The 24,439-nt window shown below is 33.1% G+C and overlaps 1 protein-coding gene and 1 long non-coding RNA gene across 2 annotated transcripts; one reads left to right on the top strand and one right to left on the bottom strand.

Annotated features, from left to right (window-relative positions):
* Window positions 1-408: 408 nt before the first annotated feature.
* On the top strand, window positions 409-1,784 carry LOC137837586 (septum site-determining protein minD homolog, chloroplastic). Its single transcript, XM_068646611.1, has one exon. The coding sequence runs from the start codon at window positions 594-596 to the stop codon at window positions 1,542-1,544; it is 951 nt and encodes a 316-aa protein (XP_068502712.1). The 5' UTR covers window positions 409-593; the 3' UTR covers window positions 1,545-1,784.
* Window positions 1,785-21,406: 19,622 nt separating this feature from the next.
* Window positions 21,407-22,739, bottom strand: LOC137836501 (uncharacterized). The gene is made up of 3 exons (XR_011085312.1): window positions 22,579-22,739; window positions 22,353-22,427; window positions 21,407-21,575 (listed from the first exon to the last, which is right to left on the bottom strand). It is a non-coding gene; the product is annotated as an uncharacterized lncRNA (long non-coding RNA).
* Window positions 22,740-24,439: the final 1,700 nt, after the last annotated feature.

The raw sequence follows: 24,439 nt of genomic DNA, 5'->3' as shown, positions 1-24,439 counted from the left end.
CACATTGAATGGTTTAAAAAAAATTAGAATTATATTAAGCTTTTTAAAAAATTTGAGATCAAATTAAAATTATTTAAAAAGTTGGAACAGGATTGAATCTTGTGAAATCTGAAAGATAAAATAAACTAAAAGTGTAATTAAGTCAATATTTTTATAAAATTGTTTTAAAATAGTATTTGAAAGTTGATAAATTATTTAGTAATATAAAAATTAATTCTTGAATTAGTAGTTAAATCCTATGTCTATAAAGTAGACTAAAAAGCTATATTCTAAAAATATATAATTCTAGAAATTATAGAAAAGTTAAATTTGGTATTTTATTTTTTATAATTAAAATACCCAATTAAAAAAGTTGTAATAGTTCCGAAATAATTTAAGAAGATATAATACACATGCATGTCTTAGGACTTTTACATTTTAAAAAACTTTCCAAACTAAAAAAAGCAAAAATAGAAAGAAAACTAACCCCAAAGGCTCAACCTCTTCCTCGTCTTCCATTTCTCACTTCTCAGTGTTCCTTTCCCTCACTCACATGCTGTGATTCTCTTCATCGTAATATCCTCTTCTTCTTCTTCTTCTTCTCCTTCTTCCCAATGCCACCGCTCCACATTATCCCCGCCGCCACCTCCTTCCCCAACCCCCTCCTCCGCCACCCCTCCAAAACCCTAACCCCCAAACCCCGCCCCCTCTCCGCTCTCCTCCAGTGGAACCGGAAGCCCGAGCTTTCGGGATCCACCCCACGCGTCACCGTCATCACCTCCGGCAAGGGCGGTGTGGGAAAGACCACCACCACGGCCAACATCGGCCTCTCCCTTGCTCGCTTAGGCTTCTCCGTGGTGGCCATTGACGCTGACGTGGGTCTCCGCAACCTCGACCTCCTCCTCGGCCTCGAGAATCGCGTCAACTACACCGTGATCGAGGTTCTCAACGGCGACTGTCGCTTAGACCAAGCCCTCGTTCGCGACAAGCGCTGGTCCAACTTCGAGCTCCTCTGCATCTCGAAGCCCCGCTCCAAGCTCCCCCTCGGCTTCGGCGGCAAGGCCCTCACTTGGCTCGTCGACGCGCTCAAGGCGCGTCCCGGCGGCTCCCCCGACTTCATCCTCATCGATTGCCCTGCCGGCATAGACGCCGGCTTCATCACCGCCATCACGCCCGCCAACGAGGCCGTCCTCATCACCACGCCCGACATCACCAGCCTCCGCGACGCCGACCGCGTCACCGGCCTCCTCGAGTGCGACGGCATCAGGGACATCAAGATGGTTGTGAACCGGGTTCGCACCGACATGATTAAGGGCGAGGACATGATGTCGGTGTTGGATGTGCAAGAGATGCTGGGGTTGCCTCTTCTTGGGGTTATACCCGAGGACAGTGAGGTTATCAGGAGCACCAATAGAGGGTACCCTCTTGTGCTCAACAAGCCTCCAACTCTGGCTGGCTTGGCCTTTGAGCAAGCAGCGTGGAGGCTCGTGGAGCAGGATAGCATGCAGGCCGTGGTGGTGGAGGAGCAACCTAAACGTGGGTTCTTCTCCTTTTTTGGTGGGTAGGATTCTTTTTTTATTTTGTGGTGTCTAGGGTGTATAGTTAGCTAGTCGAGATTATTTGTTTTTGCTTAATTGATCAGTTGAGTAATGAGTAAATTTGTTTTGTTGGTGTCTATAGAGAACGGAATTTGAGTTTTTTCCCCTATATTTCCTTATGATGTTGATGGATTAATGAGAGTTCTTCTGAACAAATGGACTGTTGGGATGTTGGAGCTCTAATGCAATGAACGTTTTTTTTTGCTTTGTTGACGAGTGATATGATATGATGATAGCCAATGAATGGAAATGAAGTTTGTTAAGTTGTTTATAGGGGTTATTATGCCGTGTCTCTGATGGATTTCCATATGATTGGTGTCACTGTGTTCGCTGAGTGATTGATCTACCACTTTTTGGGTTGGTTTGATTGCAACCGAATTCGTATAAGTTCCATCCTTTGGTGTTTGCTAATTCCCAGGTGGTTACTGTATTATTTTATGATTAGAAATGAAATCTCTTTTCAATAATTTAGATTGAATTAATGTAGGATGACTGCTGAGTTGAAATGCTGGGTTAGTAGGAACAAAGCTTAGATGCAGTTCGTTAGGTGTTTTTAGTCCTATTCTCTATCTAGAATATGAGTTTCAATTGGTAATCTATATTGATTTTCAATGAAACCTTTATTAGGATGATTGCTGAAGTGAAACTTGAATTCTCACTGTGAACACACCACCCAAAACATCTAAAGAAATCAATTTGCCTTTTCTCCTAATTATAAATGGCAGGATAAACTTGATATAGTGTCTGTAGTTATGAAAGTGTTTCTGCTCCAGTGCTTGTTCTTGATGGAGGAGGCAACTGTATAAAGTGAGATTTTTAATTTTAAGTTTATTTTGTTAATTCAATTTGGCATTGCAAGTGCATTTCTGTGATTGGATTAATGTCTCTATTGTTTGGCTCTAAACGTGGGGTTTTCTCCTTTTTTAGAAGGTAGGATTTTTCTTTTTGTGGTGTTTAAGGTTATCCATAGTCTGTATGTACAGCTAGTTGGTTGGGTTAATTAGTAAAGGTTGTCTGTTTATTGTTTAATTGATTGGTTGAGTAGTGAGTAAATCTGTTTCGTTAGAGTCTTTAATGGGCAGTATTTGAGTTTTGTTTATGCCCTAGATGGTTTAATGAGAGTTATGACCTAATTGTAGAACGTGCTGTAGTTTTTGGAGAAGTGTTGGGACGTTGGAGCCCTGCTGTGGTTCATGAGTGAAGTTACACTATAGTAATATACAAATGAAAATGAACTTTCTTAAGTTGTTTATAAAGGATAAGCTGTTACACCACAGTACATGAACGAAAATGAACTTTGTTAAGTTGTTTATAATAGAGGATATGTTGTGTTCCCTATGTTTTCTGTTTGGTTGGTGTTACTGTGTTTGTTCATTGAATGACGATCTTCTTTTTGGTTGAGTTATAGGAACAAAATTTAGATGCGGATTATTAAGTGTTTTTGTCCTATTCTCTAATTAGAATGTGTTTCACCTTGCTAATCTATGATAATCTTCAATGCAAACCTTTATTAGGATGGTTATTGTAACAACGTGACTTCTGATTAAAAAATAACACCAAAACCATCAGAAGAACCGAGTTTAAGTTTTAATTGGCACGATAAACATCTGCTGCAATGAATTTTATTGTTTTGCCTATCTTATTAGTGAAGTTATGCTATAGTAAAATACGATCTTTGTTTTGTTGTTAATGGAGGGATATGCTGGGTCCCTGATATTTTCCCTTTGGCTGTTTTCTGAATGAAGATTTTCTTTTTGGGTTGGGTTGATTGGTTTAAAAATTTGATGTAAGTTCTTAGATATTCTTGGTGCTATTTTTTTCATCGGAATTGATGTTTAATTTTGATAACCTATATTCACCTTTGATGTAAATATTTTTAAGGATGGTTAGTGTGTCAAAACTCTAATTTTGATTGGGAAATAATGCTAAGTGTCTAAAGAATTGCATTTTAAGTTATATCCTTATGAATATATTTGTAAATGGTAGGCTAAACTTGCAATAGATTTTGAGGTTGTCGAAATATGTCAGTTGCAAGTGCTTTCTCTGGATGAAGGAGGCAATTGCATACAGTGAGTTTTTAGTGTATTCTGTTTATTCCATTCAGCATTGCTGGTAGGTTTACGAGATTGGATTAATGTCTGTATCATTTGGTTGATATCAGCCTATTTGAACTATAGCTGTCTAGGTTCATTTTGTTGCGAAGACAGCATATGGTGAATTGCTCTGATAAATTTCTGCCTAATCTGATACATTGGTATTCTCCCCTGCACTCATTTTATATCATAGTGAACTATTGATAGTATCATTCAAAGATTTCCTCAATACTCATGGATGGCCCTTCATTTATTTCTTTTCTTTCTTTATTTATTTCATGTTTTAAGCTAAACGAGCAAAAAGTGTTCAAGAAATGAGAGCACGGATTTATGGAAAGTTTGGTCTTTTGTGAAACTGAAATTGCGTTGTCTACACTCCAAATATAAAAGCATGTAACCAAAACCAAGTTTTACAGGATCACTCAAGCTACGTCTGCTTTGAAAAGTGTTTCAGTGAATTTCAGTCCATCCAATGAAGAAAGGAAATATTAATTATTGGTTTCAGAGTAAAAGTATTTTTGGACTCTTCTTATTGCTTGTTGGGATTAAAGATGGAAAAGTTCAAAAGTACTTTTATTTGAGAAGTAATAAGTCCTTTCTCTTCTCAGTTTATTCCAATTTCAAGCATGTACTTATTTTGTCACTGCCTTTTCAGTAGGGTCTAGGTTAAATCTGAATGTGGGGCACTAAAGATATTTTTATTATTTCAATGATTTTTATTTGCTTTTTTATATTTTTCATGTAGGTTTTATTTAAAATTTTCAATATTTGAGAGATAGAATTTAAGTAAATTATAATATTTGTTTTTTTTAACTAAAAGAAGTTACTCAAATTCTTTGTTCAGAGGTATATCTAGCTGGTGTAAGAACAACTTGGAGCTATGGCTCAGTCAAACAGCCTAAAAGCAGAAAGATAGACATGGCATTACAATTACTATTATAATAATAATAATAATAATAAAATAGGGGCTTTTGGTAATTATTTAACATAATATAAACAGGTTTTCGTCATAGATATTTTTCTTAATTTTTTCTTATGATGTTAGGGGTGGACCTAAGAAACAGAGGAGTGAGAATAGCAAGGCCTTGTACTTTTGCTACGAGGCCGAATGCTAGGTCCAGAAAGCCCATTCATACACTGTTTCACATATTTCACAAAAGCCAACAGAAATTAAATGGCAAATTCTTCCTACATCCAATTCTTTTAACCTACAGCCTATACAATTTTGAAATCCAGAATTAAAAAATAAATTTTGAAAAATCAAAATTGAAATAGATTACTGTATTCCAAACATAAAATTCTGAAATGGAATTTGAAAATCAAAATTTCTGAAAAAGCAATTATGAAATGCAGAAAAGTACTTTTGAATAAAATTCTGGAAAATAAAATCTGGGAAACGTATTCTAGAAAAGAATTTTTGAAATCCAAAACAATATTCTAAAAATCCAAATTCATAAACGTAAAAGAAATTTCGAAATTTTGATTTGCACTCCTTTTATTTAAGGGTCTTTTTATCATTAAACATAAAAATTGGATGTAGTTCAAATTTTATCGGGGTGCATAAGTAATTGCCAAATTAAATTTGCACGGTACTTCATAGATTAACATATTTACCCATATAAACATAATTAACAACAATTATTTCAAAACTAACAAAAAACCAAAATAAAAATTATATTTGAAATTTAAATAGTTTACAGTCCAATCCTCTCTCTCTCTATCTCTCTCGATAAAAAAAAAATTATTTGAGAGAAATATGATTGAAAATTGTGAAAAAATATAGAAATTTATTTTCACTTTGTTTGGTTTAATAAGAAAAGAAAAGTGAGAAATAAGATTATAAATAATAAGAATTGATGGTCTAACCATGAAAATTGATTCTCAATAATGGAATAACGTTTGTGTTAACTAAAAATAATCAATTATAGTTGAAACAAAAATTGATTATGTTCACAATTACTAAGTGATGGTTTTTTAGTAAAACTCTGAAACTTAAAATAATATGTTTTTATGCAAGGGAATTCATGGTCAATGTATATCATGATTATATAGCAAACAGTGGTCAATTTGGAAATATTTCCTTTAAGTCTCACAATTTTCATCCTATTTTCTTCCTTCTTATGGCAAATATTTCTTATTTAATTTTTTTTCTGTGTTCCTTATCAAACAAATTCGAATTAAAATTTTCCTCTCCCCTCTAAATATTTTCACTAAAAAAAATTAACAAAAATTTTACTTTATTCAAATATCTTGTTTTAAGTTTTGATTTTAAAATAATTTAAATAAAATATAATCAAAACACAGTCAATATGTTAATTACTAGATTTCTCTTTATTATTAGTGTATATATGGTAGTCTTGTTTTCTGTTTTTATAAATTTATTGATGAAAGCCTAATCACATATTAAATGGATTTTTTTAAACATTTATTTTTCAATATTATGTAACATAGACATCGACACGGAAATTGATACGACATTGATACCGACATAAGATGTGTATAATCTCTAAAATGTAGGACACAGAGACACGGATCTATATATTATATAATTATAAATTATATAAATTGACAATAAAAATTTATATGTGCAAGTATGTTTCAATTTTTGTTTTTAGCAGAAAGATGTTTCTCATAGATAGTTCAAAATAGTTCAAAATGATTTGTTCTTTATTTTTATAATCATAATAAAATTTGAGTTTTTAGAAAACTAATGTATTTCTCCCTTTTAAAATTATGTTAGAACTATGATAAAATTGTCATAAATCCAACAAATACTTTTTGAATTGAACATTTTATCGATATGTGTTCCACGAGTGTCGTACGAGTGTTGGTGTCCGATGTATCTGACACGGACACGTACAAACATTTAAGAGGCGTGTCCAAACCTCATAGATATCAATTACTAATAATAAAAGGTTCTTCACAATAATTTAAGAAAGTTTCTCTCACTCATAAAAAATATGTACAAAATTATTAAAAAAGTGAAAAGATAATTCTTTATATATATGAACTAATTAACTCTATTAAGCTCATATAACTAATTAGATTCATTATCTGATTACTCAAATAATAAATAATGTTGTAAGACAATTTCTAATTACAGAAATATAAAAAAAGAATACCATTTCTAATTTACGTAAAATCCTAAATCTTGTTATTGATAATTTATTTTAGTCTATCCACTCATCATCAATGAATTAATAATTAATCAAAGTGTTTCCTTTTTCTTATTATATCACAACATAATCCTTATTATCGATCACCCATTCATGATTCTTCTACACATACAAAGCAATAATTTGTTTAGCTTTTCAACTTTTTGACTTTTTTCATTTATATATATGAACACGTGTTACGTAAACATAGGTATGAAATCCAGTGCCAAATCATATAAAAAAAAGTGATTAAAACAATATTAATATGAAGAGGCAATGCTTTATGACAATGCATGTGCAAAGCCATGGAAGAAGAATAAACACAATTTTTTTATTTGGTAGTGACCAAGAATGCTTCCTACCACCAACCATGGAAGAATGCTACAATTTATCATTAAAAATTGGTACCTGAAATTAACTACCAAAATCTGGCAATTGCAACACCTATGTATAACTGTTGTGGCTGGTATCAGTCGTTATCATTGTTTCAAAATTGACCAACATTCACATTTAATCATCTATAGTTTTTTTATAAGCCACTCTCAACATTTTATGCTACTTTCCTTTTTATAATTTTTTAATTTAACCTTAATAAATAAGTATTGTTAGATTCTAGACTTGGTATTAGGGTCTAACTCAGTTGTTTAAACATGATACGTGAATTTTTATAAACTTTGTAATGTGTTAAATTTTGCTACTGGCCATTTTCTGTTTTTTTTCTTAATGTTGAGTTGTTTATCTTAAACTTATGAGTTTATCATCTTGTATATAATTTGACAAAATAATTCATTAAATATAGTTAAAGTATATATTTAACTATTATTTTTAAATTTCTATTATTCTTGGTATGAAAGACATGCTTTTTATTAATAAAAAAATAGTTAAAACACTGCTTATTATGAGAAAAAACTTCTTGAACAATAATTTTTGTCATCAAAACTTTTAAACAATAGATTTTAAACCTAATTAAATCTTACCAAATGAATTTTAACGAATTTTAACATGAGATTTGTTCTCATTTATATAATATGAGTTTTATATCTAATTAATGTAAAATCTCCAACACAAGACATTTTCAACTCATGTTCATAAAAAAAATATTTAATTAGGATGAGAGTTCAGAAAACTTCTTAGACTAGCCATATATATTTTTAATGTTTAATTTAGATAAAATATAAAAAAAAATACTGTTAATATACCATAACTATTTAATTAATAAAATAGTATTTTGCGTAAAGTTATTAATAATGTAATAATCTTATATCTTATAAATATATAATAGAGAGAGAAAGGGAAGAGGGAAGTGATTGATGGTTTACCACTGTAATAATCTTAAACATAACTTTTAAGTAACTATTATAAACTTATATGATAAAGTGTAAGCAAAAGTATGCTTATAAATTGGAATTCACTATAATATGAAATTCACATCTTATATTGTAACATATTATTATGAGATGTATGTGTATAAAATGATATCCTTCTTAGAAACATATTTCTTATAGTATTTTTCATATATACCTAGGTTACTGTTTGGAGGGTGTTGATTAATTCAAATGCAACGAAGGTTAACCTGAAAAAGCGTGGGGTTTTGATTGATACTAATCTATGTAGTTTTTGCAAGATGACAGTGGAGCCGACAAAAACACATGATTTTTAAATGTAGGATTGCTTGACGAATCTAGAATGAGTGTTGTGCATGGATGGGGATAGCGTCGGTTGATCATGTTGATCCTGGTTCTCAGTTCTTACATTTTAATCTGATTAATGCTCCTGTCAAGGTTAATGTTATTTGGAGTAGTGTTTGGATTGCTATAGTTAATGAAATCTGGAAGCACATGAATAAACATATTTTCCAAGGTGGAGTGATCAACCTTTCGGAAGTGTTCACTTTGGCACAATTAAGGGCTTGGTCTTGGATAACTTCAAAATCTGTTTCTGCTAGTTTTTCTTACCAATTGATCATGTGGCTTGTATATTTTCGATTAAGTGAGCTTTTGTAAGGTTTATTCTTTTAGTTGGGTTGTTTGTTATTCTAAGATTGTGAGGGTTAGGTTATTTGGAAGGGGTATGAGGATTTATTGTGTTATGATTTATATAAGGGTTTGACTACCCCTAAAGTGATTCATATTTATTTATTTTTTCTTATCGATAAAAAAAATTCCTTTCCCTTTATACTTTTAAATTTTTAAATGAAATATTGGTTTATTAGCTTGCATGATGTATGTCTCTATCATATATATGTTTGTATTGTTAGTTTATGTTTCCTTGTCGTGTATGTTTTGTATGTTGAACATAACTGATATGGTAATTTACAATGTTATAAAATAAAATATTATTGGATTAATTATTTAATTAATCCATTTTATTAATTTAGAATTAATCCATATTTAAAAATATTCTATTGATAACATATTATGTTTAATAATTATTATTATAACTTGCTGATAAAAAAATATTATTATAACAAATAATTATACGATGAAAGATGTATTAGGATTTTGTGTTAAGCTGTTTATGATAGATTGAATCATTCAATTAATGTTGCATAAAAACAAATGAAATATTTTTTTTATAAATTCAATTAGTTTATAAACTAATTAATCTAAGTTTACTCATATAATTTTTCTAAGAAAATTAACTAAGGTATAAGTTAATTTAACCTACCAAAAAAATATTTTATTTCATTAAAAAAAATACGTATACAAAGTTTATCCAAACAGTTTTAAATTATATAATTATCATTAGAAGCTGATTAATTGTAGTCTTGAGCTTGGTTTAATAATCACGTTATACAAAGTTGAAGATATCGTGTAAGCAATTTCCTGAATGTTTATAAATTTGACAGGTTTGGATTAGCAGGAAAACAGCACCAAACATTTTAGGAAAAGTTGGTCTATTTTTCTATGCTTTTTTCGTTGCATTGTAACCATTTTTTCTTTTGCTTTGTCGACCATTATGTAACAGTGGACCATTGAGAAAGGTGATACGCATAATGTTGCTGTTTTTCTTATTGAACAAAGACAAACAGAGAAACCAGATAGGTGCAAGCTATATATAGCTTGCACGTTTCTTAGTTCTTAAAGAACCAAACAAACAAAAAGGTTAGGTTTGAGTGAAAGAGCCAAAAAAATAAAATAAAATGGTGTCACTTTAATAACACCCTAGGTGAAAGTAACTTACAGTGACCTTGCATGTGATTCAGTTGACTGGTTTACAATATTTTGTTTTTTTTTTTCTAACTTTCATGGTGAATGAGATCAATCCTAATCAGTGAATAGAATTTTTTTTTTAAAAAAACATTACGTTACTAAAGAAAAGAATGCATAATAAGCGGATGTAATTCTTATTTTACATATCAATTTTATTAGTTGAAATATATTTAAATTTAATTTTTAATATGATATTATTTATTTTAGCAGTTTTATTAGGTTTATTATATCATCAATTATTAGTTAATATTGAACTATGTTGGAAAAATCGGGTAATTTTTCACTAAAACAACACAACTAGTGAAATTAACCAATTTAGAACAAATGAATCGAACAGAACACTAACAGAACTACCCGACAAATAATATTGAATATTATACTACAACAAAAAATAAAGCAGCATAATACCAATAAATAGAGCAGAATAATAAAAGAGATAAAGAGGAAAAGTACACCTGAAACTTGTTAACGGAGTTCGGCCAATTTAGCCTAATCTCCGAGCACAATTGAAACAACACGCTTTTATTAATGTGGGAGAAGATATTACAAATTAGGATATCAACAATGAAGGAATAGAGGTTAATTTATAACCCTCAAACCCCCTCCCCAAATAATTCCCACCGATGTGGGATTTGGGATTAAGCAAAAAAAATCAACAAATCTCCACCTTGGCTTAATTTCAAGTCCCACCTAATACAAATCTTCTCAAACAAACATAACAAAACCAATCTTTTCGGTGCTTCAAATTTGCGCCTCCGGGCGCCAACTTCAAATGCGCAAGATATTAACCAAGTCTAAACAGTGTTCAAACTTGGCTCTTGTAACCACCTTGGTGAGGCTATCTGCAGGATTCTCCGTAGCGTGAATTTTCTGGAGAACAATCTCCTCTTCTTTGAGAATCTCACGCACAAAGTGATAGCAAACATCAATGTGTTTCGTTCGTACATGAAAGAATTGATTCTTTGCTAAACGAATAACACTCTGACTGTCAGAATATACCTCAAGTTGTTTCTGACCAACTCCTCTTTAAGCAACCCATGAAGCCAAGTTGCTTCCTTCACATCCTCTATAATCGCCATATACTCTACCTTTGCCGTAGACAACCATCGTAGACTGCAAGGTAGACTTGCAACTAACTGGCGCTTTTGCTAAAGTGAACAAATAGTCAGTTGTAGATCGTCATTTATCCAAATCACCTGCACAATCACAATCACAATATCCAACTATGCATTGGCCAAGTGATTCATCTTGCTCAAATGCCAATCCATCATCTACGATATTTTGGAGGTACTGTAGAATCCATTTCACAGCTTGCAAATAACCCTTGCCCGGATCATGCATGTACCTACTAACAACACTAACAGCCTGTGAAATATTTGGTTTCGTACACACCATTACATACATCAAGCTTCCAATTGCATTTGCATATGGGACTTTCGCCATGTATTCTTGTTCTTCATCGGTCGTCAGAGATAAACGACTACTCAATTTCAAATGTGGAGCAAGTGGGGTACTTAGAGGTTTTGTATCTTCGTGCATACCAAAATGTTGTAGTACCTTCTGCAAATATTGCTTGTGTGACAGCCAAAGTTTCCCCCTCTCTTTGTACCTGTTTATCTCCATGTCGAGAATCTTTTTGGCTTCCTCCAAGTCCTTCATCTCGAACTCTTTACTTAATTGAGCCTTTAACCTATCAATATCAATTTGGCTCTTTGCTGCAATTAGCATATCATCAACATATAAGAGTAAGTAAATGTAAGAACCATCTTGAAATATGCACAAATAGACACAGTGATCGTATTTGCTTCTCTTGTACTTCTGACCCTTCATGAACTTATTAAATCGTTTCAATCCACTGTCTCGGAGATTGTTTCAGTCCGTACAACGATTTGCTAAGTTTACAAACTCAATCTTCTTTACCAGCAACCTTGTATTCTTATGGCTGAGTCATATAGATTTCCTCCTTCAAATCACCATGTAGGAACACGATCTTCACATCAAGTTGAACTAGCTCCAAATTCAATTGTGCTACCAAGGCCAACAAAATTCAAATGGATGAATGTTTAACAAGTGGAGAAAATATCTCATTATAATCAATTCACTCCCTCTGAGCAAAGCCTTTAGCAACCAACCTTACCCTGTAGCGAACATCTTCTTTATTAGGAAATCCTTCTTTCTTTGCAAATACCCATTTGCACCCAATTGCCTTCTTTCCTTTTGGTAACTGTACCAGCTTTCACGTCTTGTTCTTCTTCAAAGACTGCATCTCCTCTTCCATCGCACCTGCTCAATTACCACTCTCTGAAATCAGAATGGCTTTTGGGTAAGTGGATGGAATGTCATCAACAACTGGAAGTGCATAGGCAACCATATCCATGAAACGAGCAGGCTTCTGAATATCTCGTATCTGTCTTATAACTGCAATTGGCGTCGATTGTTGTTGAGGTTCTTGGGTAGAAACGTCTTCCTTATCTGACTCTTTGTCTGGCATAGGAGAATCACTAGTAGTGTTTCGTGTTGGGATCACCATTGTCTGCTCAAACTCCACCTACTTCGGAGCACACTCCACCTACTGCAGAGTACTATAAGTTCCTTTTTGATTTACCTTCTTTAACATGGCAGATTCATCAAAGGTAACATCTCTGCTGATAATCGTCTTCTTTGCCTCTAGACATCACAAATGGTATCCCTTCACTCCAGGACTAAAACCCATGAAAAGAACCTTCTTTTCCCGTGGATCCAACTTTGATTCAATCACATGATAATATGCAATAGAACCAAATACATGCAAAGAATCATAATCAGTTGCAGGTTTTCCAGACCATACCTCTAACGGGGTTTTGCCATCTATAGTAGATGATGGAAAACGATTGTCGAGATGTTGAGCGTATGTCACAGCCTCAACCCAAAACTTTATGCCTAACTCAGCATTAGACAACATACAACGAACTTTCTAAGTGTCTTGTTCTTACACTCCGACACCCCATTTTGCTATCACTACAAAAAAACGTGTATATAGTGGCGGTTATAATATGGCGGTTATTAAAAACCGCCACAATTAGCTGTATAATACGGCAGCTTCATAGACGCCATAATCTTCCTTCGAAATGTGACATGTAGAGCCTTCTAAATAAAAACTCTCCCGCATTTTTTTCCCTCCACAATGTGTTTTAGTCCCAATAAAAGCCCAATAGCCCAAACATTAAAGTATTTCTCTCTCTTCAAAAACCTATTTCGTTTGTCTCAAAACCCTAAACCCTCCCAACTTTGTCTTGGCATCCCTCTGTGGCTGCATTCTCTTATCACTAAACAATGAGAGCCCCAGAGGCGTGGGTGCGGTGGAGGTTTCAGGAGTGGCTGTGACGATGGCGGTTTCAGGGGTGGCCGCGACGGTGGCGGTTTCAAGAGTGGTCGTGACGGTGGCGGTTTCTAGAGTGGCTGCGACGGTGGCGGTTCGGTTGCGGTAGAGGTGGATTTGGTCGTGGCGGTGGAGGACGCGGCGGTTTTTGTGACAAAGGGCCACCCTCCGAACACATAGGTTTTTTTTCTTCCATTATGGAACTTAAGAAACGATTCAATTTCTTTGTTATCTGTTGGGTATTTAACAAACAGTATTTGAAACCTGAAAAGTATCCTGCTTTGTTGATTTTGTTTCTGGCAACATGATTTTGTCTATCGGAGTTTCCATCCACTTCTTGTCTCCTTCTTTGCCATTCCGGTTTGCTGCTATATTGTCTTTACTTTTCTCTTTGGAAAATTCGGAAGGGTTATATCGATTCATTGTTTTAGGAGTTGCTTATGATATATTAGCAATTACATTAGATTTCATTGCAAGTCTTATTCAGTTAGAATTTCTAAAGCCAAAGAAGAGAAGAAGACAGAGATTTCGGTAACTTTTACAGTTTCATAAGATAAAGTTGCAGAAAACAGATGGAAAATGGTTTATTCTTCTTTTTTATATTATGATTATTTGTGATTGGACAAATTCATGTGAAACTGTTTCAAATAAAGCTTCAAAACATAGTTTATATATATATATATATATTTATTTTTTTTAAAACAAATTATTTAATAGAAAGAACACTAGTGTTCATCAATTTTTTACTGCCAATTTTGTGTAGAATTAGAAAAACAACATGATAGAAAAAGTGATTCCAATGGGATTCATTTGAAAATTAATTGATTTTGTGAATGTGAGGTTTTAGATTATCGTAACATCGTTCAGTTTCTTTAGATTTTGTGCTCCTACTATGTATGGAATCCATTTCACTACTAATTGATTCTGCTATGGATTTGTCTTTGTAACAGTGCGCATGTGTTCACAGTTGTCACGTACTTATGGGCTTGTTTATGTTATCGCAATCTCATACACTGCAACCACGGGCTTTCTTTTATTTTCTCTTTTGGATTTTTTAGTTTTCTTCCTCTTCTACGAGGAAACTACGAGTTTTGTATATGAGTGAGTTTTGCATGACACAGATCAGGTCACACGCCAAAGTTGAACACATAAGAGAAAATTAAATCTGGTGCCTACACGTGTGCTTCAAAGTTGGATTATACAAGTAAAACGTGGACGAGTACGATTTCTTCCACAACCCAAGTATGGCCTCTTTGCATCTCTTTGCCAAAAAATTAACCTTTATAAGTATTATGCAATTAGTTTTCCCATTGATGAATAAGGGTGAACCAACGTCCAATTAATTTTCCTTACTTTTATGTATGTTTATGATTGTCCTAGTATTTTTTTTTTCATCTTTGTTTGAGGTGAATCTAATTTTTTATTTTATTTATGACTACATGTTTTTTTACTATCCATGCCACATCATTGTTTTAAGTGAATTTTGAAGTACGAAGTGTTTTTTAGGTTGTTTTTGGTGTATGTTGTCCATACCTTAAACAATGTTTTTTTTTCATGATTATTTAAATTTGCAATTTGCAAAAACTGTTTTATTTTGTTGTAAGCAGGTGATGCTTCTATTATTTCATAGACGCCATATTTCATTGAAAGTGAATATGGAAGTCTTGGTTGGTGTAGCCTCTTCAGATTATATATGATTTAAAGGATTATAAGTACTGTGTTTACAATCCTAAAAATGTTATAATGTTGTTTTCAATCCTTAAAACTTTATTATAATATTGTTTTCATTTATTTTTTAAAAATAAAAAATTAACTATAAACATATTTTAATTTATTCAGGCACTGGAGAGATTGGAAGAAGGTTGGAAGTGATGCTCCATCACCAAACCAGAATATTATTGGATCAAGTGGAGACAAGAAGATAAATTAGAATTAAGACTATGACTTTAGTTGTAATATGTTCAAATATGAAACAAATTTAATTTACTTGTTGTTTGTATTAGTTTGACATTATCAACTCTGTTCTCTCAATAAATGAATGAAGTCATCTTTTGATTATTATATTTATAAATTTTAATTATATTATGAAGTATAATTATATTATGAAATTAGTTTATTTTATAATTTAATTATATTATGAAAATATGAAATTAAATAATATTATAAAATCAAATTATAAAATATAATTAAATAAATTATTATAAATATTAAAAATTAAATTAAATATTTAATATTCGAATTACGATATTAAGTGGCGGTTAAAACTGTCACTATTTACGTTAGAATTGATTTACCCAGTTTTAAAATTACGACATTTATAACTGACGCTAATTACACACTTAAAACTGCCACTTTATACAATGCATAATATGGCGTCTGCTACAACGGTTCTCAATTGACCGCCACATTAAACTTTGTGGCGGCAAGAATTCTGGCGGTACGCGGTACCGCCACAGACGTATAATGCGGCGGTTAAAAACGCTAGTTTTTGCGAAAATAACCGCCGCATTATACACGTATTTTTGTAGTGTATGGTATTTTTCTGACAATGAAGTGTCGAACTATGCCACAATCTTGGCATACCTTTAGGAACGAATCACTCTTGTATTCTCCTTAATTGTCTGTTCGGAGAACCTTGATCTTCCTTTCTAGTTTTCAACTTTAGCTTTCCACTTAAGGAAAATTCCAAGCACATCATCTTTGTTCTTCATGGTAAACACCCAAACTCTCCTGAAAAAATCATCAACAAAGTGACAAAATAATGTCTACCTCCGATTGACGGAGTCTTGGCAGGTCCCCACACATTTGAATACACATAATCCAGAATAACCTTGGTATTGTGAATTGCAATGTCAAACTTCACTCTTCGTTGTTTTCCCATAACACAATGCTCACAAAATTCAAGTTTGCAAGCCTTCGTACCTTTCAACAATCCCTGTTTGGCAAGAATTTGTAAGGATTTCTCTCCAGCATGTCCCAACCTCATATGTCACAGCTTCGTTGCCTCAGCATCCTTCTTAGTGCTAGAAGTTGTTGTCGCTACTGTCCCCACCACTATACTACCTTGGTAGTTTATGGAAAACGTCCAGTCTCACACAACCATATAATAAGGAGGATGAAGACATAGAGGTTGTTTATTTACTTAATTGCAAATATGGGTCTAATTAGGCTTTTTTTTATTTTTGTAGGCCCAATCAAGAGGACAACTCTAGGTTGAAGGAATGTGCAAACATATTCAAGAAGACCTCCAATTCATCAAAACATAAACAACTACTAGAAGAGGCCCAAGCACAAGCCCAAGTGCAAGCCCGACAACTAGAACATCAGGGCTACAACTAGGTCTATGGTAAAAGAGATACAAGAGGACTGGGATGTTGCTACTGATGGCAAAGAAACATTTATCTACATGTTTGAAGAAGCCTAGATCCTAGTTTAAATAGTGTAGAGAATATTTTATTTTCTTGTCAAAATTAGAATAGGAAATTTTATTTGTAATTTTCCTTAAATGAAATTTGGCACCTAAAAATCAACCTTGGTTAAATTAGGATTTCTAAAAACACCTAATTTTAACCAAGGCCGGTTATGACTAATCCATGGAGAGAGTACACTCTTTCCACATGTTCCATATGATACATGTGTTAAATGTTTCCCATCACATGTTAAATATGTTTCATGTGCTCCATGTGCTCACTTCCATTTAGGCGCCAATTTCAAACTCTTTCATTTGAATTTAGCTTTCATTTTATTTTGTATTTGGCTCTTCAAATTCCAGCCCTCCATTGCTATAAAAGGAGGTGCTTGGTTCAAGAAATTCTCAAGATTAATCTAGAGCAAATTGTTGCCAAAATTGTGCCAATTTTGCTCTTTGTCTCCTACCTCTCTAGGATAGACATTTTAGTCTTTATTCTTCACCTTTGCCAAGTGAGATGGCCTCACCACTCACTCTCCACACCTAGCATGCACCTTCAAGGAGTCCAGCTCTCTACGAGAGATCCTTGCTCATTCTCCTCCATGAAAGCTTCCGCCACACATCCAAGAAATTGCAAACGGAATGAAGGTACTCTTCCATCAGTAGTAATACAGATTGTTCTTCCTCACGCCTTTCAACATCACCAGTGCTTTTGAAGTTGCTATAAGAATTCCATCTCGCATCGTCACAACTAGGCCTTTAGATTCTAAAGCCCCTAATGAGATAAGATTCTTCTTCAACTTTGGCACGTACCGCACATCCCTCAAAATTCTGGTGAATCCATCATGATTCCGCAACTTGATTGAACCTATCTCGGCTGTCTTACATGGATTATCATTACCCGTGTAAACAACCCCACCATCAAGTTCTTGAAATTCAAATAATCATTCCCGAATGGGACACATATGATAGGTACAACCTGAACCCAATATCCACTCATCTGGATGAGATGATACTGAAGGCGAGACAATCAAAGAGATATTTGATTCCTCATCACTTTTACATTCTGTAACATTTGCATCTTGCAGAGCCTTCCCTTTCTTCTCCAGCTTTGTACAGTCTTTCTTCCAGTGTCCTTTCTCATGATAGAAAGCACACTCATCTTTGGCAACGGCTCGAACTTTAGACTTAGACCTTCCTCTTCTCCCCTTTGTTTGGCTTTGCCGACGACCTCTCGCCACCAATGCTTCTTCTGATGTCATTGATTTGGTTTTCATCTTATCCTGCTTTCTCAATTCATGACTATACAAAGCAGAACAAACAGCATCTAACGAAACATTCTCCTTCCCGTGAAGTAGCGTAGTCTCCAAATGTTCAAATTCATCAGGAAGAGATGATAACAACATCAAACCCAAATTATCATCCTCAAACTTCACATTTAAATTCTACAGGTCCGCTACTAATTGATTAAACATAGTGATGTGTTCATTCATAGTAGTACGTTGTTGGTAGTCAAATCGGAACAACCATTTCTTCATCAGGGCTTGTTCTGACCACTCTTTTTCATAAACTTGTCCTCCAATGTCTTCCACAGTTTGTATGTAGAAGTCTCGTTTTTTAAAGCATACTTCTACTATCTGGACAGGCAGGATCGAATAGTTTTGCATGCCAATCGGTTGATGATGCTCCAGTCTTTATCCTCTAACTTTTCTAGTTTCTCTTCCTCAATAGCAATATCAAGACCCTGCTGAAAAAGAGAGTCCAAGACCTCTCCTTGCCACATATTGAAATGGTCAGTGCCATCAAATATTTTCACCGCTAATTTCAAACTGGACATCAGGAACCTCGACCATGATGACGAAGAGCCCGACACTTTGGATGGAATATTTAAGACAACATCCTTCACTTCTTGATCTTTATTTGCCATTACAGACTCAGAATATAGTATTAAATATTACAAAAAAATTAGAGAACCCAAGGACGAACCTCTGGCTTCTGATACCACTTGTTGGGAAAATCAGGTAATTTCCCTACTAAAGCAACACAACTAGTGAAATGAACCAGTTCAGAACAAATGAACCAAACAGAACACTAACAGAGCTACCCAACAAATAATATTGAATACTATACTGCAACAGAAACGAAATCAACATAATACCAATAAATAGAGCAGAATAATAAAATAGATAAAGAGGAAAAACACACCCGAAACTTGTTAGCGGAGTTCGGTCAGTTTAGCCTAATCTCCAAGCATAGATGAAACAACCCGCTTTTATTAATGTGAGAGAAGATATTACAAATTGAGGTATCAACAATGAACGAGAAGAGGTTAATTTATAACCATCAAACCCCCTCCCCAAATAATTCCCACCAATGTGCGATTTAGGATTAAGCCAAAAAAATCAACAAATTATACATAAATATCTATAGCTTAACTAACTATATGTTTATATTTCAATGCAAGAGAGTATATTAAAGATTTCATGTTGATTAAAAATAAAATTATAAATTGAATTTGTAAGGATAAATTAAATTTAAAACTCTTTAATATTTTTTTTGTCTCAATTTTTTTTATATATATCTTTTCTTCTCATCCTCTAAAATGTATTTATGTCCATAGGTTTTAAATTTTGTTTCCACAACAAATTAGAACTTAAAATGTTACAAGTAAATACAAGCACGAGGTTTGAATGGCATAAAATATTTTGTTTTAAACTATTTAATGATTATTTTATTTCATTGCGAATTCTTATGAATGTAAGTAATAGTTATGAAAACAAAAAATCTTTATAAATGGTGTTGTGTTCAGAAAACTTACCTAAGGTATATGTACATGACAACACACAAAATGAGCAAGAAAAGAATAAGTAGTAAAGAAAATAAATACGAAAAACTATGAAAATGGGTAGGAAAAATTTATTACAAATAGTATTGAAAGTCATAACTTGAAATAAAAATGAGTGAAAAAACTAACGGGGGAAAAAGTCATTGAAATGTGCCGGGAAGTAGGAGAGAAAATATAAAAAAATGTAAATAATACGAAAATATGTATAAAAAAGAAAGAAGAAGAAAAAAGATGCAACAGAATGAGAAAATGATTGAAAAATAATTTGAATTATTGGAAAATTCGTGCAAATAAAAAAACGATGAAAATGAGGATGAAACGTCTAAATAGTACCTTTTAAAAAATAGTGACAATTACCACTGTTTATGATGGGAATTTAACAAATCAAGAAACAAGTTCATGTCAGTTTGGAATGCAGTCTGTTTATTAAATTCTGTCAAATTTAAAAATAAACAGCACTTGTATTAAATGTTGCTATATTTAACATTACTTTCCAAAATTTATAAAATGCATTTCAATAGAAGAGCTTGTTATATTCACAAGTGTTGGACTAATGATTTGAATATTTTTTTATTCATAAACGTTGTAAATATAATGTAGATAGTGAAAATTCATTTTTTATTCATTGTTTACAAAAATTACATTAATATATTTTTACAAAAAAAAAATTACACCATTTAATATATTTCGATGGAATAATATTTTTTAAAAACTGATTATCAGATTAAAGATTTCATTTACGTAAATTATATATATATATATACTAATCTAGAAAATTATTTGATAAGAACATCTAAATTTTCTTTTGTCGGATTGTCGTTTGGGATTCAATGAATCAGTCCAAACAAATTGAATGAAGTTTGGTAAAAAAACAAAGTGAGTTTTGGAGTTGACTTTTTGACCATGAAAAACAAAATGATTAGGATACTGAAACTAACATGCAAAATGAATAAACACTTAAATTAATTGTCAAAGATACTTTTTGGTTAGATCAGAGGCACTTTTGTTGGTATAAAACAGACATTTTGGTATAAATCCGCGTTTAATCCTTCAATACTATAAATATTAAATATTTTAATCTTTCTTTTCTCTAAACAAAAAGACTAAATTATCTCATGTTTATAATTTTATAACATGATTTCGTAATCTTTTCTTCAGAAACCATGTTCAATACTGTGATTTTTAAAACACTATTTTACTTTAAAAAATTAAAATAATTGATAATATATTTTTTTTTATCTGTGTTGTCAAAATAGAAGTATGTTATTCGAGTTGTAAGGTCTTGCTTTTAGGATATTAAGAGATAAAGTTTGAAGTTGACGAATGATATATTAGGATGTTAGTTAATACTTGTAAATCGTAGATATGATGCCCTCAAAAAACTAACATTTTATTTTGTAGTTTGAATTGAATATTATTGGTGATGATAAGTGTTTAGAAAGTGATTTTGTTGAGCTTTTGATTTTTTAGTATGCACTCTAGTTTTGAATGATTTTGATGGTTTAGATAAATTAAAATATTGATACCAATTATACCAAATAAATTCTTTTTGGAATAGAATCGGTATGGAAATGTTTGATATTGCAAAAAAATTTATTTTTATTATTTAGTATGTTAATTCTTGATAATTAAATTGATGTATGTTTTTGATAATTTTTCTCTCAAACAAAAAAGTTACATCATTGTTTAAACAACAATTCACCACTCCATCAACAAAAATATACTAAATCAATTATCTCTCCTGTAACACCCCATAATTTACATATAACTATTACAATAAAAGTTCTACAAGTTTCTATACAAACTTGGAGTTTTTCAAAAACATTCCTAATACATAATTAGGATTTATAGAAATACAATTTACATATCCACAACTCAAAATAAGACTCTGAACCCTCTAAGGCTCTCCTGCACCTGTATGGTCATCTGCTCGTGTACATAGTACAGTCATTGCAGTTCAAACACAACAAGAAAAGCAAGGGTAAGCTAGTAAAAATAGAATTTTATAATATACACAATTAAATCAAAAGAAAAAACCAAATTACATGATCAATTTCTCAAATTATTCAACTTTCTTCAAATCTCAAGAATAAACAATCACATAGATCTCACATGGATCTACACATCCAGAATATTCAACAAACAACATCTTCCGGAAGACCCGTATTAAGTAAGTCCTACCAGAGACTAACACCTGATCCGAAGATTACCAGCGAATCCAACAGAAAGGATCAGGGTAAGTTCAATACAACCCAAGCCGTGCATCTCATATGTCACGGTGTGCATGAACTCCCCCATCAGCTTCTCACCACCTGATATCTTAGTCTATGTGACTTAGATCATCAGTGAAGCTCGGAGATCTCTGTTACCACATAGGCATCAATACTTAATACACAACAAACATCAGTCCATACATTGTCCCAAATGTATGAATTCAATTCCATACCATCCCGTCATACAATATCATTCCAAACACGATCCACAACATTCAAAAACGTAATTAAAATAAAAAAAACAACACTTAAATATTAAACCATCAAAATATAATATTTTTACAAATTTAAATAATATATAAACAAACAACCCAATATATATAACACACAACATCCCTGCAAGAAAAATTGAATATTGGGACCACGTCCCTTCCGCATTCAGATCTTCTATCCTAGGGTGCTATAAAAAATTAAATTTAGCTTCCCTTACCTCAATTGCTTGCTTTCCAAGCAACTTTTAGAATTTTATTCCCCGCCGTTTGGATAAGCTTCAAGATTTACGGGCCTAATGCAAATTATCCAAACAGAACAAAATTTCAGTATATAATATAATAAGTTGAGAGGATTAAACTTCTCAACTGACCCCACCAAGATTGATGACTAAATCCTAAGGAAAAACATAGAACAAAGGATATTTAGAGTAAAAATGAACTTACTCTGTTTGAAAATCTGATCGGGTAGAAATGTTCCTTAACTCCTCTGCTACAGCGTGGTATGATCAGATTCTAAAAAAGATGAAGTTTGGGAGAGAAAATTAGGAGAGAGGGAGAGAAAAGCATATGGAGGGAGAGAGAGAAAGAAAGAATGTGTGTGACGGGGCTGCTGCTTTTTTTTTAAAAAAGCGTTGTTACATTATCTCCAACTACAAAAATTTTCGTCCTCGAAAATGAACTTACCAAGAAAGAGGTTAAGGTATGATGCTCGTATCTCCTCTTCAATTTCCCAAGTGGAATCTCCAGATATGAGATCCCACAATACTTTCACCATGGGAATACTTCTTCCACGAAGTTGTTTCACTTGTGAATCTAAAATTCTGATTGATCTCACTTCAAATGACAGATTTTCTTTCACCTGGATAAAATCAGACTCTAGAATGTGGCTAGGATTGGGTACATACTTTCTTAGCTGAGATACATGGAAAATATTGTGAATGTTAGCTAAAGGAGGAGGCAAAGCAATTTCGTAAGCCACAGGGCCTATTCTCCTGAGAATTTGATAAGATCCTATGAACTTAGAAGTCAATTTCTAGGATTTTAGTGCTCTTCCTACACCAGTGAATGGTGTAACTCTTAAAAAGACATGTTCACCCGCAGAGAATTCTAAAGGTCTTCTTCTTTGATCTGCATAAGATTTTTGCCTGCTGAGAGATGTTTTCAATCTTTCCTGAATCATTTTGATTTTCTCATTGGTTTGTTGTATTAATTCTGGTCCAATTAACACACTCTCACCATCCTGAAACCAACACAGAGGTGTCCTGCACTTTCTTCCATATAATGCCTCGAAAGGAGCCATTCCTATGCTAGCTTGGTAACTATTATTGTAAGTGAACTCTACCAAAGGTAGAATTTCATCCCAACTGCCCAAATGATCTAACACACAAGTCCTAAGCAAATCCTCTAAGGACTGGATAGTTCTCTCTGATTGTCCATCAGTTTGAGGATGGTACGCTGAACTAAGTCTGAGTTTAGTCCCCAAAGCTTCTTGAAGTGTTTGCCAGAATCTAGAGGTGAATCTGGGATCTCTATCTGAAACTATGCTGGAGGGTACACCATGCAATCTGACTATTTCATCTATGTAAATCTGGGCCAACTTCCGCATAGAGATTCTCAAGTCTATAGGTAGGAAGTGTGTCGTCTTTGTTATCCTGTCCACTATGACCCAAACAGAGTCATGCTTCTGCAAAGTACGTGGTAAGTGGGTAACAAAATCCATTGAGATACTGTCCCACTTCCACACTGGAATGTCTAACTGAGTTAACATGCCTCCAGGCCGTTGATGTTCAATCTTTGATTTCTGACAAGTCAAGCAAGCAACTACAAACTTAGCTACATCATTCTTCATGCCATGCCACCAATAAGACTTCTTGAGATCTTGATACATCTTGGTCATCCCTGGGTGTAAACTGAGTTTGCTTTTATGATCTTCAGATAACACTGTTTGCTTTAGTTCATTATCCTCTGGTATGCATATTCTATTTTTGAATCTCAAAATACCATCCAGTCCTAAAGAGAAGTCTTTAGCTTTGTCAGTATTTAATAAGCCCATGATGTTCTTCAATTTTGAATCTTCCAACTGCTTCTCCTTCACCTTCTCCAGAAATTCATTAGTTATAACAAGGGTATTACAACTAATGCAATTTTGAAGACATGGAAACCTCCAAATTCATACTCCTGAAATCTTCAATCAATGCTAACTCTCTAATCATAAGCGAAGACATTTGTATCTTTTTACGACTCAACGCATCTGCAACAACATTTGCCTTCCCAGGATGGTATATCAGCTGGAAATCATAGTCTT

The sequence above is a fragment of the Phaseolus vulgaris genome, chromosome 4 (genome assembly GCF_000499845.2).
Source record: "Phaseolus vulgaris cultivar G19833 chromosome 4, P. vulgaris v2.0, whole genome shotgun sequence".
NCBI classification, from domain to species: Eukaryota; Viridiplantae; Streptophyta; class Magnoliopsida; order Fabales; family Fabaceae; genus Phaseolus; species Phaseolus vulgaris.
This window is presented reverse-complemented; position numbering and strand designations above follow the sequence as displayed.